This window comes from Petromyzon marinus, chromosome 59, assembly GCF_048934315.1.
Source record: "Petromyzon marinus isolate PM22_M1 ecotype Great Lakes invasive population chromosome 59, UKy_Petmar_22M1.pri1.0, whole genome shotgun sequence".
In the NCBI taxonomy this organism is placed as follows: domain Eukaryota; kingdom Metazoa; phylum Chordata; class Hyperoartia; order Petromyzontiformes; family Petromyzontidae; genus Petromyzon; species Petromyzon marinus.
The window spans coordinates 3,718,105-3,742,020 of record NC_133725.1 but is presented as its reverse complement, the minus strand read 5'-3'; the positions used below and the strand labels follow the sequence as shown (position 1 = coordinate 3,742,020).

The following is a 23,916-nucleotide window of genomic DNA, read 5'->3' as shown; positions in this document are numbered from 1 at the left end:
ATGGGCAGTGTTGAGTCTATGGGCAGTGTTGAGTCTATGGGCAGTGTAGAGTCTATGGGCAGTGTTGAGTCTATGGGCAGTGTTGAGTCTATGGGCAGTGTTGAGTCTATGGGCAGTGTTGAGTCTATGGGCAGTGTTGAGTCTATGGGCAGTGTTAAGTCTATGGGCAGTGTGTGTGTTGAACTTCTTTCACACCGTACGTAGCCACCCGCGCTAATCGGAGGCGCGACGGGGGCGGGGGGGGGGTAAGGACAACAAACTAAAGACAACCGCTCCCGCGCATTTCGTGACGTCATCACTCCCACCGTTGTTGTCATGGAGACGCCGATGGAAACACAAATTTTGATTTTGTGGTTGATTATTTTAATCACGTTCCAGTCGGGGCACCCCACACGCGGGCGCGCGAGCACGGCAGGAAAGAGGAGGAGGAGGTGACGGGCGGGCGGCACGGGAACGTGCGTCTGCGCGTGGCTACTAACGTCCGTTACAAAAATAAAGTTCGTCGGGATACGGGGCGAGAGGCGCCGATGCTCGCTCGCGTCCAGACCTCCTCCTCCTCCCTCCTCCTCCTCCCTCGTCGTCGTCGTCGCCCTGCGTGCGTGCGTGGTGCATGTGTGGTGCGTGTGTGGTGCGTGTGTATGTGTGGTGCGTGTGTGGTGCATGTGTGTGTGTGCGTGGTGCGTGTGTGTGTGTGGTGCGTGTGTGTGTGTGCGTGGTGCATGTGTGGTGCGTGTGGTGCGTGTGTGTGTGTGCGTGGTGCATGTGTGGTGCGCGTGTGTGTGCGTGCGTGGTGCGTGTGCGTGGTGCATGTGTGGTGCATGTGTGTGTGCGTGTGTGTGTGCGTGGTGCATGTGTGGTGCGTGTGTGGTGCATGTGTGGTGCATGTGTGTGTGTGCGTGGTGCATGTGTGTGTGGTGCATGTGTGGTGCGTGTGTGGTGCATGTGTGGTGCATGTGTGTGTGTGTGTGGTGCATGTGTGTGTGCGTGTGTATGTGTGTGCGTGTGTGTGTGGTGCATGTGTGTGTGTGTGTGGTGCATGTGTGTGTGCGTGTGTATGTGTGTGTGCGTGTGTGTGTGTGTGCGTGTGTGTGTGTGTGCGTGTGTGTGTGCGCGCGTGCGGTCACATCGACAGCACCAACCGCCGAGGTCGTGACCTCGGCGGTTGTCTTCGGGATTGGCCGTCGCGGCGGTGGCGCGGCGGTGGTGCGGCGTGGGTCAAGGAAGTAGTGGGGGGGGCCGCTTTGGCAGGAGCACCCCAGCGATGATGAGGGGTGGTGGTGGTGGTGGTGGAGGTGGAGGGGACACATCTCAGACGGGGATGCGCATGGAGCCGTGTCCCAGCAGCTTCTGCAGGAGCCGGTCGACGAGCCAGGAGCAGGCGAAATCGGCCACGAGAACTTGGAAGATGGTCCACTTGAACTACGGGGTCCCGTCACGGTGGGGGCGGGAGCGGGAGGACAACACAAAGTTCGCGATTTAAAAAAAAGGTATCGGTCGTGAGGATAGGCTTTACCACTCGCTCCGCGTTAAGACGCTCCGACACCAAACGGAAACCTTTGGCAAGGCATCGCGTCCGCACGAGCCGCACGAGCGGCACTTGTGGTGAACGTGCACACAAGAAACGTGCTCGGATGATACAGAGCACCACAAGCGATCGCGCGGGTGACCGAGTGAGCTCTCGAGTGAGCCATCGTGCGAACTATCGCTCGATCAATCGTGCGAGCGATCGAGCGTACAAGTTCTCGTGCGGGTGATCGAGCGTGCGGGTGATCGTGCGAACTATCGCTCGATCAATCGTGCGAGCGATCGTGCGAGTGATCGTGCGAGCGAGTGATCGTGCGAGCGAGCGCGCGTGCGAGCGATCGTGCGTGCAAGTTCTCGTGCATGCAAGTTCTCGTGCGAGCGATTGAGCGATCGTGCGAGTGATCGAGCGTGCGAGTGATTGTGCGTGCAAGTTCTCGTGCGAGTGATCGTGCGAGCGATCGATCGTGCGTGCAAGTGATCGTGCGAGCGATTGAGCGATCGTGCGAGTGATCGTGCGTGCAAGTTCTCGTGCGAGTGATCGTGCGAGTGATCGTGCGAGTGATCGAGCGTGCGAGTGATTGTGCGTGCAAGTTCTCGTGCGAGTGATCGTGCGAGCGATCGATCGTGCGTGCAAGTGATCGTGCGAGCGATTGAGCGATCGTGCGAGTGATCGTGCGTGCAAGTTCTCGTGCGAGTGATCGTGCGAGTGATCGTGCGATTGAGCGATCGTGCGAGTGATCGAGCGTGCGAGTGATTGTGCGTGCAAGTTCTCGTGCGAGTGATCGTGCGAGTGATCGTGCGAGTGATCGATCGTGCGAGCGATCGCTCGCTCACTCGAGCGTGCGCGTGACGCCGTGAGCCCAGCGGCCACCTCCAGCACGGCGAACCTCGTAGGGGAATTCGACGATCTCAAAGTGCGCCGATAGGTCAGGCAACACGCCGGTCACGAGGCAAGCGACAGCCACTCCCGTGAGGATGATGCTCCACAGCAGCGGCCTGTTCTCCTGTAGGCTCTCCATGAACGGGTGGCCCTGCGTTGACACGACGACAACAACAACAACAACAAACAAAAGACAAAGATTCCCCATCCGCTCGTGTAGCCTTCACAGACTGTCGGGGCAAGTGCTGTTAGAGGGGGCGCCAGGGTGGCTATGAGATGTTGACTACCTCGCCTGGTGTACAGGAGGTCGTGGGTTCGATCCCGACCCTGACACCTGCTGCTGTTTATTTTGGAGTTTGCGGTGTCTCTCTCTCTCATCATCATCATCACGGTGGCTAGGAGATGTTAACTACCTCGCCTGGTGTACAGGAGGTCGTGGCTTCGATCCAGACCCTGACGCCTGCCGCTGTATATTTAGAGTTTGCGTGTCTCTCTTATCATCACGGTGGCTAGGAGATGTTAACTACCTCGCCTGGTGTGCAGGAGGTCGTGGCTTCGATCCCGATCCCGACCCCGACGCCTGCTGCTGCTGCTGTATATTTGTCGTTTGAGTCTCCCTCTCTCTCTCTCTCTCTCTCCCCGTGGCCGCGTGGATTTTTCTCCGGGCGCTCCGTTTTTTTTTTTCACGCGCGATACAATATCTGGCGACTGCGATAACATTTACCACGTGACGGCGACGACGACGATGACGACGATGACGACGAGCTGCCACGTCGATATCCACTCGTGACAGCTGGGTCGCTCCTCAAAAAAAGCTACGCGGCTCAGTGGGCCTCTTCATCATTTAGATTAAAAATTTTAGTTTAGAGCAGCGGCGGGCGGGGGAGGCGGGCAACTACGAGCGGCCGCGACCTGGCCGTCCCTCCGCGTCCCTAAGGCCGCGTTGCGCGGGGTGTCAAAGTGCGGGCGCTGCCACTCCCTCCGCGGGGAGTACACACCGTGCGAGCGGGAACACCCCCAGCCCCACCCCGCTCCCACCACGACCTGCGGTCGATCCGAGCAGGAAAAACGCTTTCCGCTTTGATATCCGGCAGTGGTCGGAGACTGAGTCCCCCCGATCAGAAATGTCAAAAGTTCAACTGCTCAGCTGGGAGTTCGACCGAGTCCATTCTCACCGTCGTCCTCAGCGACATCACGATTAGTAAAAAAAAATAAAAAAAAATTTTAGTTAACCCGGGGGAAAGCCTCAAGACTTCCTTTGCAAGAGGGTCCTGCCAACTTTTCGCAAGCAGATGCTGCTGCTTGCTGCTGCGCGATCCCAAATGAGCACCCCCGCTGGGAATATTTTCAGGAACCGTATCGGAATCCTCATCGGCCCCGGGGAGACGACAAACAGGCACGAAGCTCTTCCCTGGTTCCACGGATGTGACCGATGCCACCGGGTTGCATCGCTCGTGAAAGATGGCGGGGGGGGGGGGGGGGAAACCCGCTCGGAACAGGGGACGGAGAGAACGTACGCACGCTACACGAGTTCCCGGTCGGCAATCAAAACCCGGGATCTTTCTGCTGCCCGGCTGCCCGGCCTGCCCGGCCTGCCTGCCTGCCCGCCTCAACGTGTCGGTGGCAACGTGTCGGTCGTCGGGGCGAGGCAAAACCACGCGGATCGTCTCCCGAGACTCCCCACGGCACCACAACGCACTAACTCCTCAAGACTGGGCAACGCGGAATGTCGGCGTAGGTTGGACGGGAGACAGCCGGCGAAGGAAGGGTGGACGGACGGACACGGACGGATCGGTGCCGTCGGGGTAACCGCTACACTCTCGCCCTCTCACTCTCTCACTCTCTCACTCTCTCTCTAACCACTACACTACCACTCTCTCACTCTCTCTCTAACCACTACACTACCGCTCTCTCACTCTCACTCTCTCTCTAACCACTACACTACCGCTCTCTCTCTCTCTCTAACCACTACACTACCTCTCTCTCTCTCTAACCACTACACTACCGCTCTCTCTCTCTCTCGCTCTAACCACTACACTACCGCTCTCTCTAACCACTACACTACCGCTCTCTCTCTCTCTCGCTCTAACCACTACACTACCGCTCTCTCTAACCACTACACTACCGCTCTCTCTCTCTCTCTAACCACTACACTACCTCTCTCTCTCTCTAACCACTACACTACCGCTCTCTCTCTCTCTCACTCTCTCTCTCTAACCACTACACTACCGCTCTCTCTCTCTCTAACCACTACACTACCGCTCTCTCTCTCTAACCACTACACTACCTCTCTCTCTCTCTCTAACCACTACACTACCGCTCTCTCTCTCTCTCACTCTCTCTCTCTAACCACTACACTACCGCTCTCTCTCTCTCTCTAACCACTACACTACCGCTCTCTCTCTCTCTCGCTCTAACCACTACACTACCGCTCTCTCTAACCACTACACTACCTCTCTCTCTCTCTAACCACTACACTACCGCTCTCTCTCTCTCTCGCTCTAACCACTACACTACCGCTCTCTCTAACCACTACACTACCTCTCTCTCTCTCTAACCACTACACTACCGCTCTCTCTCTCTCTCGCTCTAACCACTACACTACCGCTCTCTCTCTCTAACCACTACACTACCGCTCTCTCTCTCTCACTCTCTCTCTCTAACCACTACACTACCGCTCTCTCTCTCTCTCACCCTCTCTCTCTAACCACTACACTACCGCTCTCTCCCTCTCTCTCTAACCACAACACTACCGCTCTCTCTCTCTCACTCTCTCTCTCTAACCACAACACTACCGCTCTCTCTCTCTCTCACTCTCTCTCTAACCACTACACTACCGCTCTCTCTCTCACTCTCTCTCTCTAACCACTACACTACCGCTCTCTCTCTCTCTCACTCTCTCTCTAACCACTACACTACCGCTCTCTCTCTCACTCTCTCTCTCTAACCACTACACTACCGCTCTCTCTCCCTCTCTCTCTCTCACTCTCTCTCTAACCACTATCGCTCTCTCTCTCTCACTCTCCCTCTCTCTCTCTCACTCTCTCTCTAACCACTATCGCTCTCTCTCTCTCGCTCTCTAACCACTACCGCGCTCTCTCTCTCCCTCTCTCTCACTCTCTCTCTAACCACTATCGCTCTCTCTCTCTCTAACCACTACACCACCGCTCTCGCTCTCTCGCTCACCCCCCCTCCCTTCCCCTCACCTTGTAGTTGATGGCAAACGTGGCCATCTGCATCGCCATAGACATGATGTAGACAGTGCTGTTCACCAGGTTCGGCTCAAACTCCTTGTAGAGGTCCACAAATGCTCCTGACCTTCAAGACAAAGACAAAGGTCCCCACCCGTACAGCCTCATTACTACTGCTACGATGGAACTCAACGTTACATTTGACCAGGTAAGGCCCCAACTGAACTTTGTGTAGCCCCTTTTTTCAGCAGCGACCTGGCCGCCACAAATGACAGCTGTCATCATTGCCATCGTCATCGTCATTATCGTCATTATCATCGTCATCATCATTGTCGTAGTCATCGTCATCGTCATCATCATCGTCGTTATTGTCATCATCGTCATCATGGTCGTCATCGTCGTCATCATGGTCGTCATCATCATCATCGTCATCATCGTCGTCATCATCACCACGTGAACATTTACAGCAGCCAAAATACTAAAAAAAACACGTCGTGACGTTTGACTCTAAAGTGTGGAGGGCCTGGAGAGAGACACCGCAAATATACAGGCGGTGCAGACTCCAAATATACAGGCGGTGCAGACTCCAAATATACAGGCGGTGCAAACTCCCAAATATACAGGCGGTGTAGACTCCAAATATACAGGCGGTGCAGACTCCAAATATACAGGCGGTGCAAACTCCCAAATATACAGGCAGTGCAAACTCCAAATATACAGGCGGTGCAAACTCCCAAATATACAGGCAGTGCAAACTCCAAATATACAGGCGGTGTAGACTCCCAAATATACAGGCGGTGCAAACTCCAAATATACAGGCGGTGCAGACTCCAAATATACAGGCGGTGCAAACTCCAAATATACAGGCGGTGCAAACTCCCAAATATACAGGCAGTGCAAACTCCAAATATACAGGCGGTGTAGACTCCCAAATATACAGGCGGTGCAAACTCCAAATATACAGGCGGTGTAGACTCCCAAATATACAGGCGGTGCAAACTCCAAATATATAGGCGGGGCAAACTCCCAAATATACAGGCGGTGTAAACTCCAAATATACAGGCGGTGCAGACTCCAAATATACAGGCGGTGCGGACTCCAAATATACAGGCGGTGCGGACTCCAAATATACAGCAGCAGGCGTCAGGGTCAGGATCAAACACACAACCTCCTGTACACCAGGCGAGGTAGTTAACATCTCCTAGCCACCGCACAACCTTTTGAACAGACTGTCGGGGCAAGTGCTGTTAGCGAGTAGCGGCACCTATGGAAGGCGGCACAGCACCACGCCCGCCCGCCTTTGTCTCCCCCGGTGGCGATGTTTTACACACCGCACCGGGTACTCACTTGAGGCCGAGACCGACGCAGGGGAGGCCCAGGACCGGTTCAGAAAATCGCCACCGATGGTGGAAACTCGGGTGGCGCAGCGCGCCAACCACTACGCTACCGCTCCCCACAAGACTGACGGACAGACAGGCGGACGCACAGGGGCGGCACCTGCCGAAGGGGAGCCGCAGATTCGCCGCGGCCGTAAGCGAGCCCAGGCGGAGGGGACCGAGCCGTCGACTCTCCACCGCTGCCACCACCACCACCACCACCACGTCACAGCGAGCGAGCGAGGTGAGAGAGAGAGAGAGAGAGGGAGGGAGAGACGTACCTGGGAGGGATGAGCGTGCCCGCCTGCCGGTAGAGGAAGACGAGGCTGCAGAAGTGCACCGCGAACTGGGCTAGAACCGTGGCCACCGTGTACACGTTGAAGATGTTGGGCAGAGGCCGCTCGCCCGACAGCGTCTTCAACGGCTGGATGCAAAACGTGGGGTGGGTGGGTGGGTGGGTGGGGGGTGGGGGTGAAATGCGTCGCGGTCAAACGGGGGTCCAGCGAGGGGTTGGAAAGTGGTGAATGGGAAAAAAAAAACCAATAATACATGATAATAGACCTTCATGGTTTGGACGTTTTTAATAATAAACAAAGTGTGAATTCAAGGACAGTGCCAATATTATTATCAGAGTTGTCTTTTTTTGTTTGCATTTTGACTGCTTGGTGTTGCGGTTATTGCAGACACGATGCCTTGAATAACGGTGTCAGTTTTTTTGTGCCAGTTAAAAGGGTAAAACCTATTGCTATAATGTGCGAATGTGTGTGTCTGTTCGAAATGTTTAGCATACTTCCCAATATGCAACAAACTTGAAATTTGGCATGTGGGTAGCTTCCAGACTGTACACAATGCAAAAAGTATAAAAATAGACTTTTGTATTTTTTTGGGGGGGGGGTGGGTGGCACAATAATGGAGATATTTTGCACGGAAAGTGAGCGGTGACGTCACATCTGTGATGTCACCCGCGTGCGGCAACGTCACGCAGGGTGCCTGCTGACGTCACGCACCCCCCCCACCCCCCCCCCGCCAACCCTCCGCGTCGGCCGTGTATTAATCCGAGACAAGAATCCAAGTCTCGGGCGAAGCCTGGTAGAGTAAAGCTCGTTTTATAATTTAAAAAAAAAAAAATCATTAAAAAAGCATCGTGGCCAAGCAGACAGATGGACACGTGGACAGACAGACAGGTCGACAGACAGACAGGCGGATAGATGGGCAGCCAATCGGACGTACAAAATGTGGACAGGCGGGAAAGACAAGCACACGGACAAAATGGGCAGACAGGCGGACGGACGTTTCGAAGAGACGGGGGGGGCGGAGCGTGGACGGGGAATCACCTTGGAGCGCGAGATGAAGAGGAAGCACCCGGCCAGGAGGAGGCCCTGCAGGGTGGCCTGCGAGTCGCTGAACTTCACTCCCTCGAGGTAGAGGACGCTCTGCCCGTAGGCGAGGATCAGCGCGTTCAGCGCCAGGATCTTGAACATCTGCAGCGTCGTGACGAGCGTACAGCGGCCCTGCTTGATCACGTGGCAGACTTCACGCGCGCAAGGGGCGGGCAGACAAGCGGACGGACAGATGGACGGGTGACGTACGAACGTGCAGATGTACAGACGAAGAAGGCAGACGGAGCGGGTGGACGGGGTGGACGGGCGGACGGTCGGACAGACGGGGCAGACAATGAGACAATGCAGACGGACAGGCGGACAGTTTGGACAGACAGACAGGGCAGACGAGACAAATGGACGGGCGGATGGATGATGTACAAGACGGGCAGATGTACAGATGGGGCAGACAAGCAAACAAGACAGAGAGACAGAGAGAGACAGAAAGACAGAGAGACAGTACAGAGAAACAGAGAGATACACAGAGACAGAGAGAGAAACAGAGAGAGAGACAGAGAGAGAGAGACAGAGAGATACAGAGAGAGACACAGAGACAGAGAGAGACAGAGACACAGAGAGAGAGACACAGAGAGAGAGACAGAGACACAGAGAGAGACACAGACAGAGACACAGAGAGAGACACAGACAGACAGAGAGAGAGAGAGAGACAGAGACACAGACACAGAGAGACAGAGACACAGAGAGAGAGACACAGACAGAGACACAGAGAGAGACAGAGAGACAGACAGAGAGAGACAGAGACACAGAGAGAGACACAGACAGAGACGCAGAGAGAGAGAGAGACAGAGAGACAGACAGAGAGAGAGAGACAGAGAGAGAGAAACAGAGAGAGAGACACAGAGAGACACAGAGAGACACAGAGAGACACAGAGACACAGAGAGAGACACAGACAGAGACAGGCAGAGACGCAGAGAGAGAGACACAGACAGCGAGAGACACAGACAGAGACACAGAGAGAGACACAGACACAGAGACACAGAGAGAGAGAAACAGACAGAGACACAGAGAGAGAGACAGAGAGAGAGACACAGAGAGAAAGACACAAAGACACAGACAGAGACACAGACAGAGAGAGAGACAGAGAGAGAGACACAGAGAGAGAGAAACAGAGAGAGAGACACAGACAGAGACACAGACAGAGACACAGACAGAGACAGAGAGAGAGACACAGATAGAAACAGAGAGAGAGGCACAGACAGACAGAGACACAGACAGAGACACAGAGAGAGACACAGAGACAGACAGAGACACAGAGAGAGGCAGAGACACAGACAGAGACACAGAGAGAGAGACACACAGACAGCGAGAGACACAGACAGAGACAGAGACACAGAGAGAGACACAGACAGAGAGAGAGAGAGAGAGAGACAGAGACACAGACACAGAGACAGAGAGAGAGAGACACAGAGAGAAACAGAGAGAGAGACACAGTCACACAGAGACGCAGACAGAGACACAGGGAGACACAGAGACAGACAGAGACACAGACAGAGACACAGACAGCGAGAGACACAGAGAGAGACACACAGACACAGACAGAGACAGAGACACAGACAGAGACACAGAGAGAGACACAGAGAGATACACACAGACACACAGACACAGACAGAGAGACACAGAGACGCTCACTGCACTGGATGGAGGAGAGTTTGGAGGTGAAGGGGGCTGCTATGCTCGCGTCTCCCAGCTTCACCACCTGGTGCTGCTCCTCGTCCAGCTCCCGCAACAGCTGATTGAGACGCTCCTGCAAAAACAAGCACAAGATAAAGATCCCCCGTGTAGCCTGTAACACTGTTGAGGGGCAAGTGCTATTGGCGAGCAGCTACTTCAGAAGGCCGGAAACGGCACAAACAGGGGGTGGGGGGTGGCCGGCACCCACGCCCGGCCGCCTTTGTCTCCCTTTGCGGCAATGTTTACACACTGCTCCAGGTACTCATTTGAGGCCGAGTGGACCTAGGGGAGGCACAGGACCGGGTCAGGTAAGAGTTGTTTGGCCGCGAGCGGGAATCGAACTCGGGTCATAGCCGGGTTCGTAGCGCAGCGTGGCGCTAACCCCTGCACCACCGCTCCCCACAATCTGGCATGAAGACAAAGTCGCCGGTCCGATTACCGTATTTTCCCGCATATAACCCGCGGGGCAAACCACTTTTTGCAAACAAAACAACACCCTGGCGGGTATATGGAGGTGCGGGCTATCTGAAATTAGTTTTACACAAGACGCTATTTTTGCGGGGTATACGCGTCTGCGGGTTACATTATTATATGCGTGTACCGGGCTAGATGCGGGAAAATACGGTAGACCTTAAACTGTGAGCCGAACCACCCGGTTTATTTTAGCAGGTAAGGGCCATCGGTGTGGTGTAGAGATCGTTTTTTTTTTATATATGTATATCAGAAGCGACCTGGCCACACGTAATGAGAGCGAAGAGGCTCATCACCATCACCATCATCATCATCGTCGTCGCGTGGAAATTTATAACGGCGGTCAAATATGCACCAAACACGTGGCGAGAGAGAGAGAGAGAGACGCCGCAAATTCCAAAATATACAGCAGCGGGCGTAAGGTTCGTGATCGAACCCACGACCTCCTGCACACCAGGCGAGGTAGTTAACATCTCATAGCCACCGTGATGATGATGAGAGAGAGAGAGAGAGACACCGCAAACTCCAAATAAACAGCAGCAGCAGCAGGCGTCAGGGTCTGGGATCGAACCCACGAACCTCCTGCACACCAGGCGAGGTAGCCAACATCTGGCCAATCCCCGATAACACCGATAAACAATCCTCACGTCACCTTCTGCGACGCCAGCTGATCTTCCCTCTTCTGGGCAAAGTTCCCCCGGTGTTTTGCCGAGCGGCCGGTTTGGGTCTTCGCGATAGCCGGTCCGGTGTTGGCGGAGACCGCCGCCGCCGCCGCCGATGATGATGATGGCGGCGTGAGTGATCCGGCGCTGTTTGCCAAGGAGTGTTTAGCGTCGACGATTTCTCCATCCCGGCCTCTCTTCGGTCTCCTCTCCGGCATTCGTTCCGGGGCGTTGGCCAACAGCGCCACACCTGCGGGCGGTGCGGTTAAGTTTAAAAGTCCCTCGACCTCCTGCCTGGTGTGCAGGAGGTCGTGGGTTCGATCCCGACCCTGACACCTGCTGCTGTATATTTGGAGTCTGCGTGTCTCTCTCTCTCATCATCATCATTATCACGGTGGCTAGGAGATGTTAACTATCTCGCCTGGTGTACAGGAGGTCGTGGGTTCGATCACAACCCTGGCGCCTGCTGCTGTATATTTGGAGTTTGCGTCTCTCTCTCATCATCATCATGGTGGCTATGAGATGTTAACTACCTCGCCTGGTGTGCAGGAGGTCGTGGGTTCGATCCCGACCCTGATGCCTGCTGCTGTATATTTGGAGTTTGCGTGTCTCTCTCTCTCATCATCATCATTACGATGGCTAGGAGATGTTGACTACCTCGCCTGATATACAGGAGGTCGTGGGTTTGATCCCCGAACCCTTACGTCTGCTGCTGTATATTTGGAGTGTGCGTGTCTCTCTCTCTCTCCCCGTGGTCATATGGATTTTTCCCCGGGCCCTCCGGTTTTTCCCTCCGCATTTAGAATCGACGTCACGTCTTTAAGAGTACCTGGGCTGCAATAAATTTCCACACAACAACGACGATGATGACGACGATGACGATAACGACGACGACGACGACGACAATGACGACGACAACGACGAACCACTTCGTTGGGCTATCATTTGTGATGGCCAGGGTTGCTTCTGAAGATAAAGATCTACGTAGCTCACTGGGGCCTGACACCTGGCAAAATAAATAAACAAAAATACTTTGTCGCTCACGTTTAGCACCGCTACGGCTGGCACGCAACACCGCGGCATGAACCAGGGCGACCGCCAGACCCAGTTTGCCACCCACGCGACTTGGCATTGCACTTCGCAGGCACGTGGGCATCGCTCACCGACATCGGCGTGCTTCAACGCTCCCACATCATTCGTCCCGTCCCCGCACATGAGCGTCACGTAGCCCAGGCTCTTGAGACTGGTGATCACGGATTCCTGGGTGACGCGCGGGGAGAGGACGACAGAGATGCAAGGCGGACACGGGCGCACGCAGGCAGACACACACGCAGACGGACACACACGCAGACAGACACACACACACAGACAGACACACGGGCACACGCAGGCAGACACACGCACACGGGAACACGCACAGACAGACACACGGGGACACGCAGGCAGACACACACACAGACAGACACACACAGACAGACACACGGGCACACGCAGGCAGACACACACGCAGACAGACACACACAGACAGACACACACACAGACAGACACACACACACAGACAGACACACGGGCACACGCAGGCAGACACACGCAGACAGACACACACACAGACAGACACACGGGCACACGCAGGCAGACACACACGCAGACAGACACACACGCAGACAGACACACGGGCACACGCAGGCAGACACACACGCAGACAGACACACACACAGACACACATACGGGCACACGCAGACAGACACACGCAGGCAGACACACACGCAGACAGACACACACACAGACAGACACACGGGCACACGCAGACAGACACACACACAGACAGACACACGGGCACACGCAGACAGACACACGCAGACAGACACGGAGGCAGGCGCAGACACACAGACAGACACACGCAGACAGACAAACACAGACAGACACGCAGGCAGGCAGACGCAGACACGTACACGTGGTAACGGGAGCGTTAGTGTCACCACTAACGCTGGGGTCACACGTGGTAATGGGAGCATTAGTGTTACCACTAAAACTGGGTCACACGTGGTAACGGGAGCGTTAGTGTCACCACTAAAACTGGGTCACACGTGGTAACGGGAGCGTTAGTGTCACCACTAAAACTGGGGTCACACGTGGTAACGGGAGCGTTAGTGTCACCACTAAAACTGGGTCACACGTGGTAACGGGAGCGTTAGTGTTACCACTAAAACTGGGTCACACGTGGTAACGGGAGCGTGTTACCACTAAAACTGGGTCACACGTGGTAACGCGAGCGTTAGTGCTACCAGCATTTGTCATAATTGTTTTTCGTGTAAGTGTGTTATTATTATTGGTTGTTATTTTGATTGTGATTGTAATTTTTAGTTTAAGAGAAACATTTGTTTAAATACATTTGATTTCGTAATTATCATTTTTCATAAAAGTCAGCTGCCCCCTCACTTTGGAACTCTCTCCCAAAACAAATCCGTGACTGCACCGACCTTCTAGCGTTCAAATCATTGACTAAAACTCAACTTTTTAAAATTGCTTTTAATGTTTAGCTAAGTTTGATGCGTCTTTAGTGTTTTTACCATTTGATGTTGTTTTTGCTGCTTTCATGATTTTACGTAAAGTGTCTTTGAGCATTCAGAAAAGCGCTCACAAATAAAATGTATTATTATTATTAATATTTCTTGTTACTTATTCGCTACATTTTATTTTATGACTTTTGAGAAATACATTTGAACTATTATTGTTTTTATGTTACTTTTTTTTAAATTATACTTTTTATACAGCAAAGACAAAGATCCCCCGGGTAGCCTTAACGGACTGTTTGGGGGCAAGTGCTGTTAGCGAGCGGCACCTACGAAGGCCGGCACGGCACACGACTAGGTGGGTGGCCAGCACCACGCCCGGCCGCCTCTGTCTCCCCCAATGGCAATATTTACTCACCGCACCGGGTACTCATTTGAGGCCGAGTCGACCCAGGGGAGGCCTGGGACCGGTTCAGATAATCGTCACTGGGTGTTGGCCGCGGGCGGGGATCGAAGCGCAGAGCGGTGCTAACCGCTGCGCCACCGCTCCCCCACTACTTTTTGTTTTACTACGCGGACACGCGCGAACGTGAACTCCCATCTCACCTTCTGCTTGGGGGCCACCCTGGCATACACCCTCACGTGGGGCAGCAGCCTCCGCAGCAGAGCCGCGTGCTCCGAGCCCAGCCTGGCGAGCCCCTCCCCCGTCACGCACAGGTCGTACGTCCCCACAAAGTCATCCGTGCCGTCCGGGACCTCCGGCAGCGCCACGGCGCCGTCTGTCGACTCCCACCGCCAGGGCTTGGCCTCCGTGCCTCCGGCTGGCCGCGGATCAAGGGGTCGAGAGGAGAGGTCACGCGGCGGCTGGGAGATGTTGACTGGCTCGCCGGGCACGCTGGAGGTCGTGGGGTCCGATCGCGACTGCCCCCGGCGCCCGTCGTACATTTGGAGTTTGCGTGCGTGTGTCTCTCTGTCTCTCTCTAGGTCTCCGCGGTCACGTGGATGGCTGAACGAAGTGGTTTATCGTGATCATCGCGTGGGAATTGGAGCAGCCAAATACGCTCAACGAGTGACGTTGATTCTTAAATGCGGAGGGGGAACACCGGAGGACCCGGCTGAGATCGCTGGCCCCCGGCTGCCGCTGATGAAGAGGTCAAGAGTGGAGGTCGCGGTGGGGCTAGGAGATACTCTTTGCCTCTTTCGGTAAAGTCACGTAGGTAGAAAAATAAAACAAAACTATCAAAGTATACGCGACGTTTGGATCGTAACACAAGGACGACCGCTTGCGTTGCGATCAAAACGTCGTGATATTTATTTTTATACCTACCACGTGGCTTTACCGAAAGAAGCAAAGAGCATGGATTCCTGCAGTCACGAAAGCTTCCAATCAAGATTGGCTATGAGATGTTGACTACCTCGCCTGGTATGCAGGAGGTCGTGGGTTCGATCCCGACCCTGACGATGCCTGCTGCTGTATATTTGGAGTCTGCGTGTCTCTCTCTCTCATCATCATCATCATCACGGTGGCTAGGAGATGTTGACTACCTCGCCTGGTATACAGGAGGTCGTGGGTTCGATCCCGACCCTGACACCTGCTGCTGTATATTTGGAGTTTGCGTGTCTCTCTCTCATCATCATCACGGTGTCTAGGAGATGTTGACTACCTCGCCTGGTGTACAGGAGGTCGTGGGTTCGATCCCGACCCTGACGCCTGCTGCTGTATATTTGGAGTTTGCGTGTCTCTCTCTCTCTCTACCCGTGGTCGCACCCCACGTTTGGAAATCAACGCCGCCGCCGCCGGGCGTTTCAAGACTATTCGGCTGCCAGGACTTTCCACGCGACGCCGGCGACCCCGCTGCATTCCGCTAAAAACTTGCGATAGCCGCGTACCCCTTCCGAAAGCGAGCTACGTAGGCAGTAGCAGCTCGGCGTGCCCCCTCGCACCCGGCAAAAAACGATCAGTCGATCAAGTTCCCGTGCCCGCCGTGTCTCCCGGACGACACCAACCCACCACCACCACCACCACCACCCGGCCCACCCCCGCGAAAGATTTTACCTGCGTCCTGAGGACCGCGCAAGACGAGGGTTTTGTCTCGACGTGTGAAGTTCAGCTCGGAGGCGACGTGGCAGGCGGTGAGAGGGTTGTCGCCCGTGATCATCACCACCTTTGGGCGTCGTGACCACGGAGGGGAGGGGGGGTGAGGTAGCGGGGGGTGAGGATTTCCATGCGTCTATCTCTGGAGCGGCGGTTCTTGACCATAACTGCAGCCGTGCACCCAGTGACGGATGAAGCTAAGTGCGGGGGTCTGTAGTATATGTTATGCAGGGGGCCCTACGTAAATAAAAAGACGTAAATATTCAAACACACGCATTTTTCACTTGCTCAGTGAAGTCATTATATTATTTTTTTCATTTGCTACACAGCCAGATAGTACGACAAATCGCGAACCTTAAACACCCAGTCGTTCGTAAAAGTCTAAGGCGGTGTAGTACTATAGTGATAGAGCAAGTGCAGAATCACTGAACCGGAATTGATAGCTTGAAAGCGTTTAGCGCGGGGCCCTTGAAATTGCGGGGCCCGTAGCTACTACTACATATGTAGTAGTAGCTACTACATATGTAGTAGTAGCTACTACATATGTAGTAGTAGCAGCTACTACATATGTAGTAGCTGCTACTATGTAGTAGTAGCTACTACTACATATGTAGTAGTAGCAGCTACTACATGTGTAGTAGTAGCTATGTAGTAGTAGTAGCTACTACTACACTACTACTACACATGTAGTGTAGTAGTAGCTACTACACTACACATGTAGTAGTAGCTACTACTACACCACATGTAGTAGTAGCTACTACTACATGTGGTGTAGTAGTAGCTACTACTACAGGTCATGGTTCACGTGAATTGAAGCCGTGTGAAGCGAGGTCATAGTTCACGTGAATTCAACGGAGGTCAACGGCTCAAGTGAAACAAAGTGGCACGGCTTATGTGCGCCCCTCCCCCCTCTTCCCCCGGGGTCCCCAGCGCGTGCCCCGCCCACCCCACGCCCCGCCCACCCCACGCCCCGCCCACCCCACGCCCCGCCCACCCGGTGTGACGCCTGCTGGATTTCCCTGATGACGGATCTTGAGTCGCTTTTCAGCGGGCAGGAGACGACAACGAACCCCGCAAACTTCAGGTTCTTCTCCACCTCCTCCCGGCTCAGCTCACGGACCTGCACGCACGCACACACACGCACACAAACACACGCACGCACACAAACACACGCACGCAAACACACACACGCACACGCACGCAAACACACACACGCACGCAAACACACGCAAACACACACACGCACGCACGCAAACACACACGCACGCAAACACACGCACGCACGCACACGCACGCAAACACACGCAAACACACACACACGCACGCAAACACACACACGCACACACACACACGCACGCACACGCACGCAAACACACACACACACGCACGCACACGCACGCAAACACACACGCACACGCACGCACGCACACGCACGCACACGCACGCAAACGCACGCAAACACACACACGCACGCACGCACACGCACGCAAACACATGCAAACACACACACGCACGCACACGCACGCACGCACATGCACGCAAACACACACACGCACGCACGCACACGCACGATTGCACACGCACACACGCAAACGCACGTGCGGAGAGTGTGGGAGAGAGAGAGAGGGAGAGAGGGAGAGAGAGTAATGCACGAACGGATAAAGCGCATCCCAATCGTTCGCCAAATTCAAACCGCTCGCGATTATTACGATAATTTTCACATATATATTTTACCCAGGGTGGGTAGGTACACTTGTGTGTGTGTGTGTGTGCGGATTTGGCAGTAGGTGTGTGCGTGTGGGTTAAAGTGTGTGTAGCTATGTGTGTGTGTGTGGGTTAAAGTGTGTGTAGCTATGTGTGTGTGTGTGGGTTAAAGTGTGTGTAGCTATGTGTGTGTGTGTGGGTTAAAGTGTGTGTAGCTATGTGTGGTGTGTGGGTTAAAGTATGTGTAGCTATGTGTGTGTGTGTGTGGATTTGGCAGTGGGTGTGTGCGTGTCGGTTAAAGTGTGTGTAGCTACGTGTGTGTGTGTGTGTGGATTTGGCAGTGGGTGTGTGCGTGTGGGTTAAAGTGTGGGTAGCTGTGTGTGTGTGTGTGGATTTGGCAGTGGGTGTGTGTGTGTGGGTTAAAGTGTGGGTAGCTATGTGTGTGTGTGTGGGTTAAAGTGTGGGTAGCTACGTGTGTACGGATTTGGCAGTAGGTGTGTGCGTGTGGGTTAAAGTGTGTGTAGCTATGTGTGTGCATGTGGGTTAAAGTGTGTGTAGCTATGTGTGTGTGTGGGTTAAAGTGTGTGTAGCTATGTGTGTGCATGTGGGTTAAAGTGTGGGTAGCTACGTGTGTGTGTGCGGATTTGTCAGTGGATGTGTGTGTGTGGGATAAAGTGTGTGTAGCTATGTGTGTGTGTGGGTTAAAGTGTGTGTAGCTATGTGTGTGTGTGTGGATTTGGCAGTAGGTGTGTGCGTGTGGGTTAAAGTGTGGGTAGCTATGTGTGTGTGTGTGGATTTGGCAGTGGGTGTGTGTGTGTGAGTTAAAGTGTGGGTAACTATGTGTGTGTGTGTGGGTGTGTGGATTTGGCAGTGGGTGTGTGTGTGTGGGTTAAAGTGTGTGTAGCTATGTGTGTGTGTGTGGGTTAAAGTGTGGGTAGCTACGTGTGTGTGTGTGTGGATTTGGCAGTGGGTGTGTGCGTGTGGGTTAAAGTGTGGGTAGCTGTGTGTGTGTGTGGATTTGTCAGTGGCTGTGTGCATGTGGGTTAAAGTGTGGGTAGCTATGTGTGTGTGTGTGGATTTGGCAGTAGGTGTGTGCGTGTGGGTTAAAGTGTGGGTAGCTACGTGTGTGTGTGTGTGTGTGGATTTGGCAGTGGGTGTGTGGGTTAAAGTGTGTGTAGCTATGTGTGTGTGTGGATTTGGCAGTGGGTGTGTGCGTGTGGGTTAAAGTGTGTGTAGCTATGTGTGTGTGTGGGTTAAAGTGTGTGTAGCTATGTGTGTGTGTGTGGGTTAAAGTGTGTGTAGCTACGTGTGTGTGTGTGTGGATTTGGCAGTGGGTGTGTGGGTGTGGGTTAAAGTGTGGGTAGCTATGCGTGTGTGTGTGGATTTGGCAGTGGGTGTGTGCGTGTGGGTTAAAGTGTGTGTAGCTACGTGTGTGTGTGTGGATTTGGCAGTGGGTGTGTGCGTGTGGGTTAAAGTGTGGGTAGCTATGTGTGTGTGTGTGGATTTGGCAGTGGGTGTGTGCGTGTGGGTTAAAGTGTGGGTAGCTATGTGTGTGTGTGGATTTGGCAGTAGGTGTGTGCGTGTGGGTTAAAGTGTGTGTAGCTATGTGTGTGTGTGGGTTAAAGTGTGTGTAGCTATGTGTGTGTGTGGGTTAAAGTGTGTGTAGCTATGTGTGTGTGTGTGGGTTAAAGTGTGGGTAGCTATGTCTGTGTGTGTGGATTTGGCAGTAGGTGTGTGTGTGTGGGTTAAAGTGTGTGTAGCTATGTATGTGTGTGTGAGTTAAAGTGTGTGTAGCTATGTGTGTGTGTGTGGGTTAAAGTGTGTGTAGCTATGTGTGTGTGTGTGGGTTAAAGTGTGTGTAGCTATGTGTGTGTGTGGGTTAAAGTCTGTGTAGCTATGTGTGTGTGTGAGTTAAAGTGTGTGTAGCTATGTGTGTGTGTGTGGGTTAAAGTGTGGGTAGCTATGTGTGTGTGTGGGTTAAAGTGTGTGTAGCTATGTGTGTGTGTGGGTTAAAGTGTGTGTAGCTATGTGTGTGTGTGTGGGTTAAAGTGTGTGTAGCTATGTGTGTGTGTGTGGGTTAAAGTGTGTGTAGCTGTGTGTGCGTGTGTGGGTTAAAGTGTGGGTAGCTATGAGTGTGTGTGTGGGTTAAAGTGTGTGTAGCTATGTGTGTGTGTGGGTTAAAGTGTGGGTAGCTATGTGTGTGTGTGTGGGTTAAAGTGTGTGTAGCTATGTGTGTGTGTGTGTGGGTTAAGTGTGGGTAGCTATGTGTGTGTGTGTCTGGGTTAAAGTGTGTGTAGCTATGTGTGTGTGTCTGGGTTAAAGTGTGTGTAGCTATGTGTGTGTGTGTGGGTTAAAGTGTGTGTAGCTATGTGTGTGTGTGTGGGTTAAAGTGTGTGTAGCTATGTGTGTGCATGTGGGTTAAAGTGTGTGTAGCTATGTATGTGTGTCTGGGTTAAAGTGTGTGTAGCTATGTGTGTGTGTGTGTGGGTTAAAGTGTGTGTAGCTATGTGTGTGCGTGTGGGTTAAAGTGTGGGTAGCTGTATGTGTGTGTGTCTGGGTTAAAGTGTGTGTAGCTATGTGTGTGTGTGTGGGTTAAAGTGTGTGTAGCTATGTGTGTGTGTGTGTCTGGGTTCAAGTGTGTGTAGCTATGTGTGTGTGTGTGGGTTAAAGTGTGTGTAGCTATGTGTGTGTGTGTGGGTTAAAGTGTGTGTAGCTGTGTGTGTGTGGGTTAAAGTGTGTGTAGCTATGTGTGTGTGTGGGTTAAAGTGTGGGTAGCTATGTGTGTGTGTGTGGGTTAAAGTGTGGGTAGCTATGTGTGTGTGTGTGGGTTAAAGTGTGGGTAGCTATGTGTGTGTGTGTGTGGGTTAAAGTGTGTGTAGCTATGTGTGTGTGTGTGTGGGTTAAAGTGTGGGTAGCTATGTGTGTGTGTGTGGGTTAAAGTGTGTGTAGCTATATGTGTGTGTGTGTGTGGGTTAAAGTGTGTGTAGCTGTGTGTGTGTGTGGGTTAAAGTGTGTGTAGCTATGTGTGTGTGTGTGGGTTAAAGTGTGTGTAGCTGTGTGTGTGTGTGTGGGTTAAAGTGTGTGTAGCTATGTGTGTGTGTGGGTTAAAGTGTGTGTAGCTATGTGTGTGTGTGGGTTAAAGTGTGTGTAGCTATGTGTGTGTGTGTGGGTTAAAGTGTGTGTAGCTACGTGTGTGTGGGTTAAAGTGTGTGTAGCCATGTGTGTGAGTGTGTGGGTTAAAGTGTGTGTAGCTATGTGTGTGTGGGTTAAAGTGTGTGTAGCTATGTGTGTGTGTGGGTGTGTAGCTATGTGTGTGTGTGTGGGTTAAAGTGTGGGTAGCTATGTGTGTGTGGATTTGGCAGTAGGTGTTTGCGTGTCGGTTAAAGTGTGGGTAGCTACGTGTGTGTGTGGATTTGGCAGTGGGTGTGTGCGTGTGGGTTAAAGTGTGTGTAGCTATGTGTGTGTGTGTGGGTGTGGATTTGGCAGTAGGTGTGTGTGTGGGTTAAAGTGTGGGTAGCTATGTATGTGTGTGTGGGTTAAAGTGTGGGTAGCTATGTGTGTGTGTGGGTGTGTAGCTATGTGTGTGTGTGTAGCTATGTGTGTGTGTGTGTGTAGCTATGTGTGTGGGTTAAAGTGTGTGTAGCTGTATGTGTGTGGGTGTGGTAGTAGTGTGTGTGTAGCTGTATGTGTGTGGGTGTGGGTTAAAGTGTGTGTAGCTGTATGTGTGTGTGTGTAGCTATGTGTGTGTGTGTGTGTAGCTATGTGTGTGTGTAGCTATGTGTGTGTGTGTGTAGCTATGTGTGTGTGTGTGTGTAGCTATGTGTGTGTGTGTGTAGCTATGTGTGTGTGTGTAGCTATGTGTGTGTGTGTGTAGCTATGTGTGTGTGTGTGTAGCTATGTGTGTGTGTGTGTAGCTATGTGTGTGTGTGTGTAGCTATGTGTGTGTAGCTATGTGTGTGTGTGTGTAGCTGTGTGTGTGTAGCTATGTGTGTGTGTGTGTAGCTGTGTGTGTGTAGCTATGTGTGTGTGTGTGTAGCTATGTGTGTGTGTAGCTATGTGTGTGTGTGGGTAGCTGTGTGTGTGTGTGTAGCTATGTGTGTGTGTGTGTAGCTGTGTGTGTGTGTGTAGCTGTGTGTGTGTGTGTAGCTATGTGTGTGTGTAGCTATGTGTGTGTGTGTGTAGCTGTGTGTGTGTAGCTATGTGTGTGTGTGTGTAGCTATGTGTGTGTGTAGCTATGTGTGTGTGTGGGTAGCTATGTGTGTGTGTGTGTAGCTATGTGTGTGTGTGTGTAGCTGTGTGTGTGTAGCTGTGTGTGTGTGTGTGTGTAGCTATGTGTGTGTGTGTGTAGCTGTGTGTTTGTAGCTATGTGTGTGTGTGTGTGTAGCTATGTGTGTGTGTGTGTGGGTAGCTATGTGTGTGTGTGTGTAGCTGTGTGTGTGTAGCTGTGTGGTGTGTGTGTGTAGCTGTGTGTGTGTGTGTGTGTAGCTATGTGTGTGTGTGTGTGTGTAGCTGTGTGTGTGTAGCTGTGTGTGTGTGTGTGTAGCTGTGTGTGTGTAGCTATGTGTGTGTGTGTGTGTAGCTGTGTGTGTGTAGCTGTGTGTGTGTAGCTATGTGTGTGTGTGTGTAGCTATGTGTGTGTGTAGCTATGTGTGTGTGTGGGTAGCTATGTGTGTGTGTGTGTAGCTATGTGTGTGTGTGTGTAGCTGTGTGTGTGTGTGTAGCTATGTGTGTGTGTGTAGCTATGTGTGTGTGTAGCTATGTGTGTGTGTGTGTGTAGCTGTGTGTGTGTAGCTATGTGTGTGTGTGTGTAGCTATGTGTGTGTGTAGCTATGTGTGTGTGTGGGTAGCTATGTGTGTGTGTGTGTAGCTATGTGTGTGTGTGTGTAGCTGTGTGTGTGTGTGTGTGTGTGTGTGTGTGTAGCTATGTGTGTGTGTGTGTAGCTGTGTGTTTGTAGCTATGTGTGTGTGTGTGTGTAGCTATGTGTGTGTGTGTGTGGGTAGCTATGTGTGTGTGTGTGTAGCTGTGTGTGTGTAGCTGTGTGTGTGTGTGTGTAGCTGTGTGTGTGTGTGTGTAGCTATGTGTGTGTGTGTGTAGCTGTGTGTGTGTAGCTGTGTGTGTGTGTGTAGCTGTGTGTGTGTAGCTGTGTGTGTGTGTGTGTAGCTGTGTGTGTGTGTAGCTATGTGTGTGTGCTGTGTGTGTGTTGTGTGTGTGTGTGTGTGTGTAGCTGTGTGTGTGTGTGTGTGTGTGTGTGTAGCTGTGTGTGTGTAGCTATGTGTGTGTGTGTAGCTGTGTGTGTGTGTGTGTGTGTGTGTGTGTAGCTGTGTGTGTGTAGCTATGTGTGTGTGTGTGTGTAGCTGTGTGTGTGTTGTGTGTGTAGCTGTGTGTGTGTGTGTGTAGCTGTGTGTGTGTGTGTGTGTAGCTGTGTGTGTGTGTGTGTAGCTATGTGTGTGTGTGTGTAGCTGTGTGTGTGTAGCTGTGTGTGTGTGTGAGCTGTGTGTGTGTAGCTGTGTGTGTGTGTGTATATGTGTGTAGCTGTGTGTGTGTAGCTGTGTGTGTGTAGCTGTGTGTGTGTGTGTGTGTAGCTGTGTGTGTGTAGCTGTGTGTGTGTGTAGCTGTGTGTGTGTGTAGCTGTGTGTGTGTGTGTGTGTAGCTTTGTGTGTGTGTGTGGGTTAAAGTGGGGGTAGCTATGTGTGTGTGTGTGGGGTAGCTATGTGTGTGTGTGGGTGTGATAGCGTAAACACCGGTTGGTACGAAACCTGGCGCAATAAATTCGGGAACCGCACCTCAATTCCTCTTCCCGGTAAGTGGAGTGAAACGTCGGTCATCGCCTCTACGACCACAACCACCACCATCACCCTTCACCGCCTCCAACCATCACCACCATCAACAACAACAACAACCGCCATTCGCCACTAAGTGGCGGTGACCTCACCACGGCGCCTGTGCCAGGCTAGGTGCACATTGAGGCGCACGTGAAGTGTCGAACGCCCGCCGGAAGGTGGTCACGGGGCAGACCCAGCAGGTGCCAGGTGCCACGGATCGACTGACTGAGACGACCGGCCGATGCACCACCTGTGCCCCCTACTGTGCCAGGCTAGGTGCACCAGGTGGTCACGGGACAGACCCAGCAGGTGCCACGGATCGACTGACTGAGACGACCGGCCGATGCACCACCTGTGCCCCCTACTGTGCCAGGCTAGGTGCACCAGGTGGTCACGGGACAGACCCAGCAGGTGCCACGGATCGACTGACTGAGACGACCGGCCGATGCACCACCTGTGCCCCCTACTGTGCCAGGCTAGGTGCACCAGGAGGTCACAGGGCAGACCCAGGTGCCACGGGTCGACTGACTGAGACGACCGGCCGATGCACCACCTGTGCCCCCTACTGTGCCAGGCTAGGTGCACCAGGAGGTCACAGGGCAGAC

The 23,916-nt window shown here is 53.1% G+C and overlaps 2 protein-coding genes across 6 annotated transcripts in view; one reads left to right on the top strand and one right to left on the bottom strand.

The window, feature by feature from the left end:
* The window catches only part of ATP13A1 (ATPase 13A1), a 206,111-nt gene that overhangs the window by 157,954 nt on the left and 24,241 nt on the right, over positions 1–23,916 (top strand). The window lies entirely within an intron of this gene.
* On the bottom strand, positions 341–16,932 carry LOC142905828 (endoplasmic reticulum transmembrane helix translocase-like). Its single transcript, XM_076053022.1, has 11 exons — positions 16,779–16,932; positions 15,746–15,854; positions 14,296–14,510; positions 12,340–12,436; positions 11,167–11,426; positions 10,002–10,116; positions 8,306–8,502; positions 7,253–7,395; positions 5,611–5,722; positions 2,412–2,555; positions 341–1,419 (listed from the first exon to the last, which is right to left on the bottom strand). The coding sequence occupies exons 2-11, from the start codon at positions 15,846–15,848 to the stop codon at positions 1,309–1,311; spliced, it is 1,497 nt and encodes a 498-aa protein (XP_075909137.1). The 5' UTR covers positions 15,849–15,854; positions 16,779–16,932; the 3' UTR covers positions 341–1,308.

Excerpts from the sequence above, each read along its gene's own strand:
- LOC142905828 (XM_076053022.1), bottom strand. The coding sequence starts at position 15,848 with ATGATCACGGGCGACAACCCTCTCACCGCCTGCCACGTCGCCTCCGAG. Across the intron at positions 10,117-11,166 it reads ATCAGCTGGCGTCGCAGAAG|GAGCGTCTCAATCAGCTGTT; the intron begins GTGACGTGAGGA and ends TTGTTTTTGCAG. Across the intron at positions 5,723-7,252 it reads GGCACGCTCATCCCTCCCAG|GTCAGGAGCATTTGTGGACC; the intron begins GTACGTCTCTCC and ends TTTGTCTTGAAG.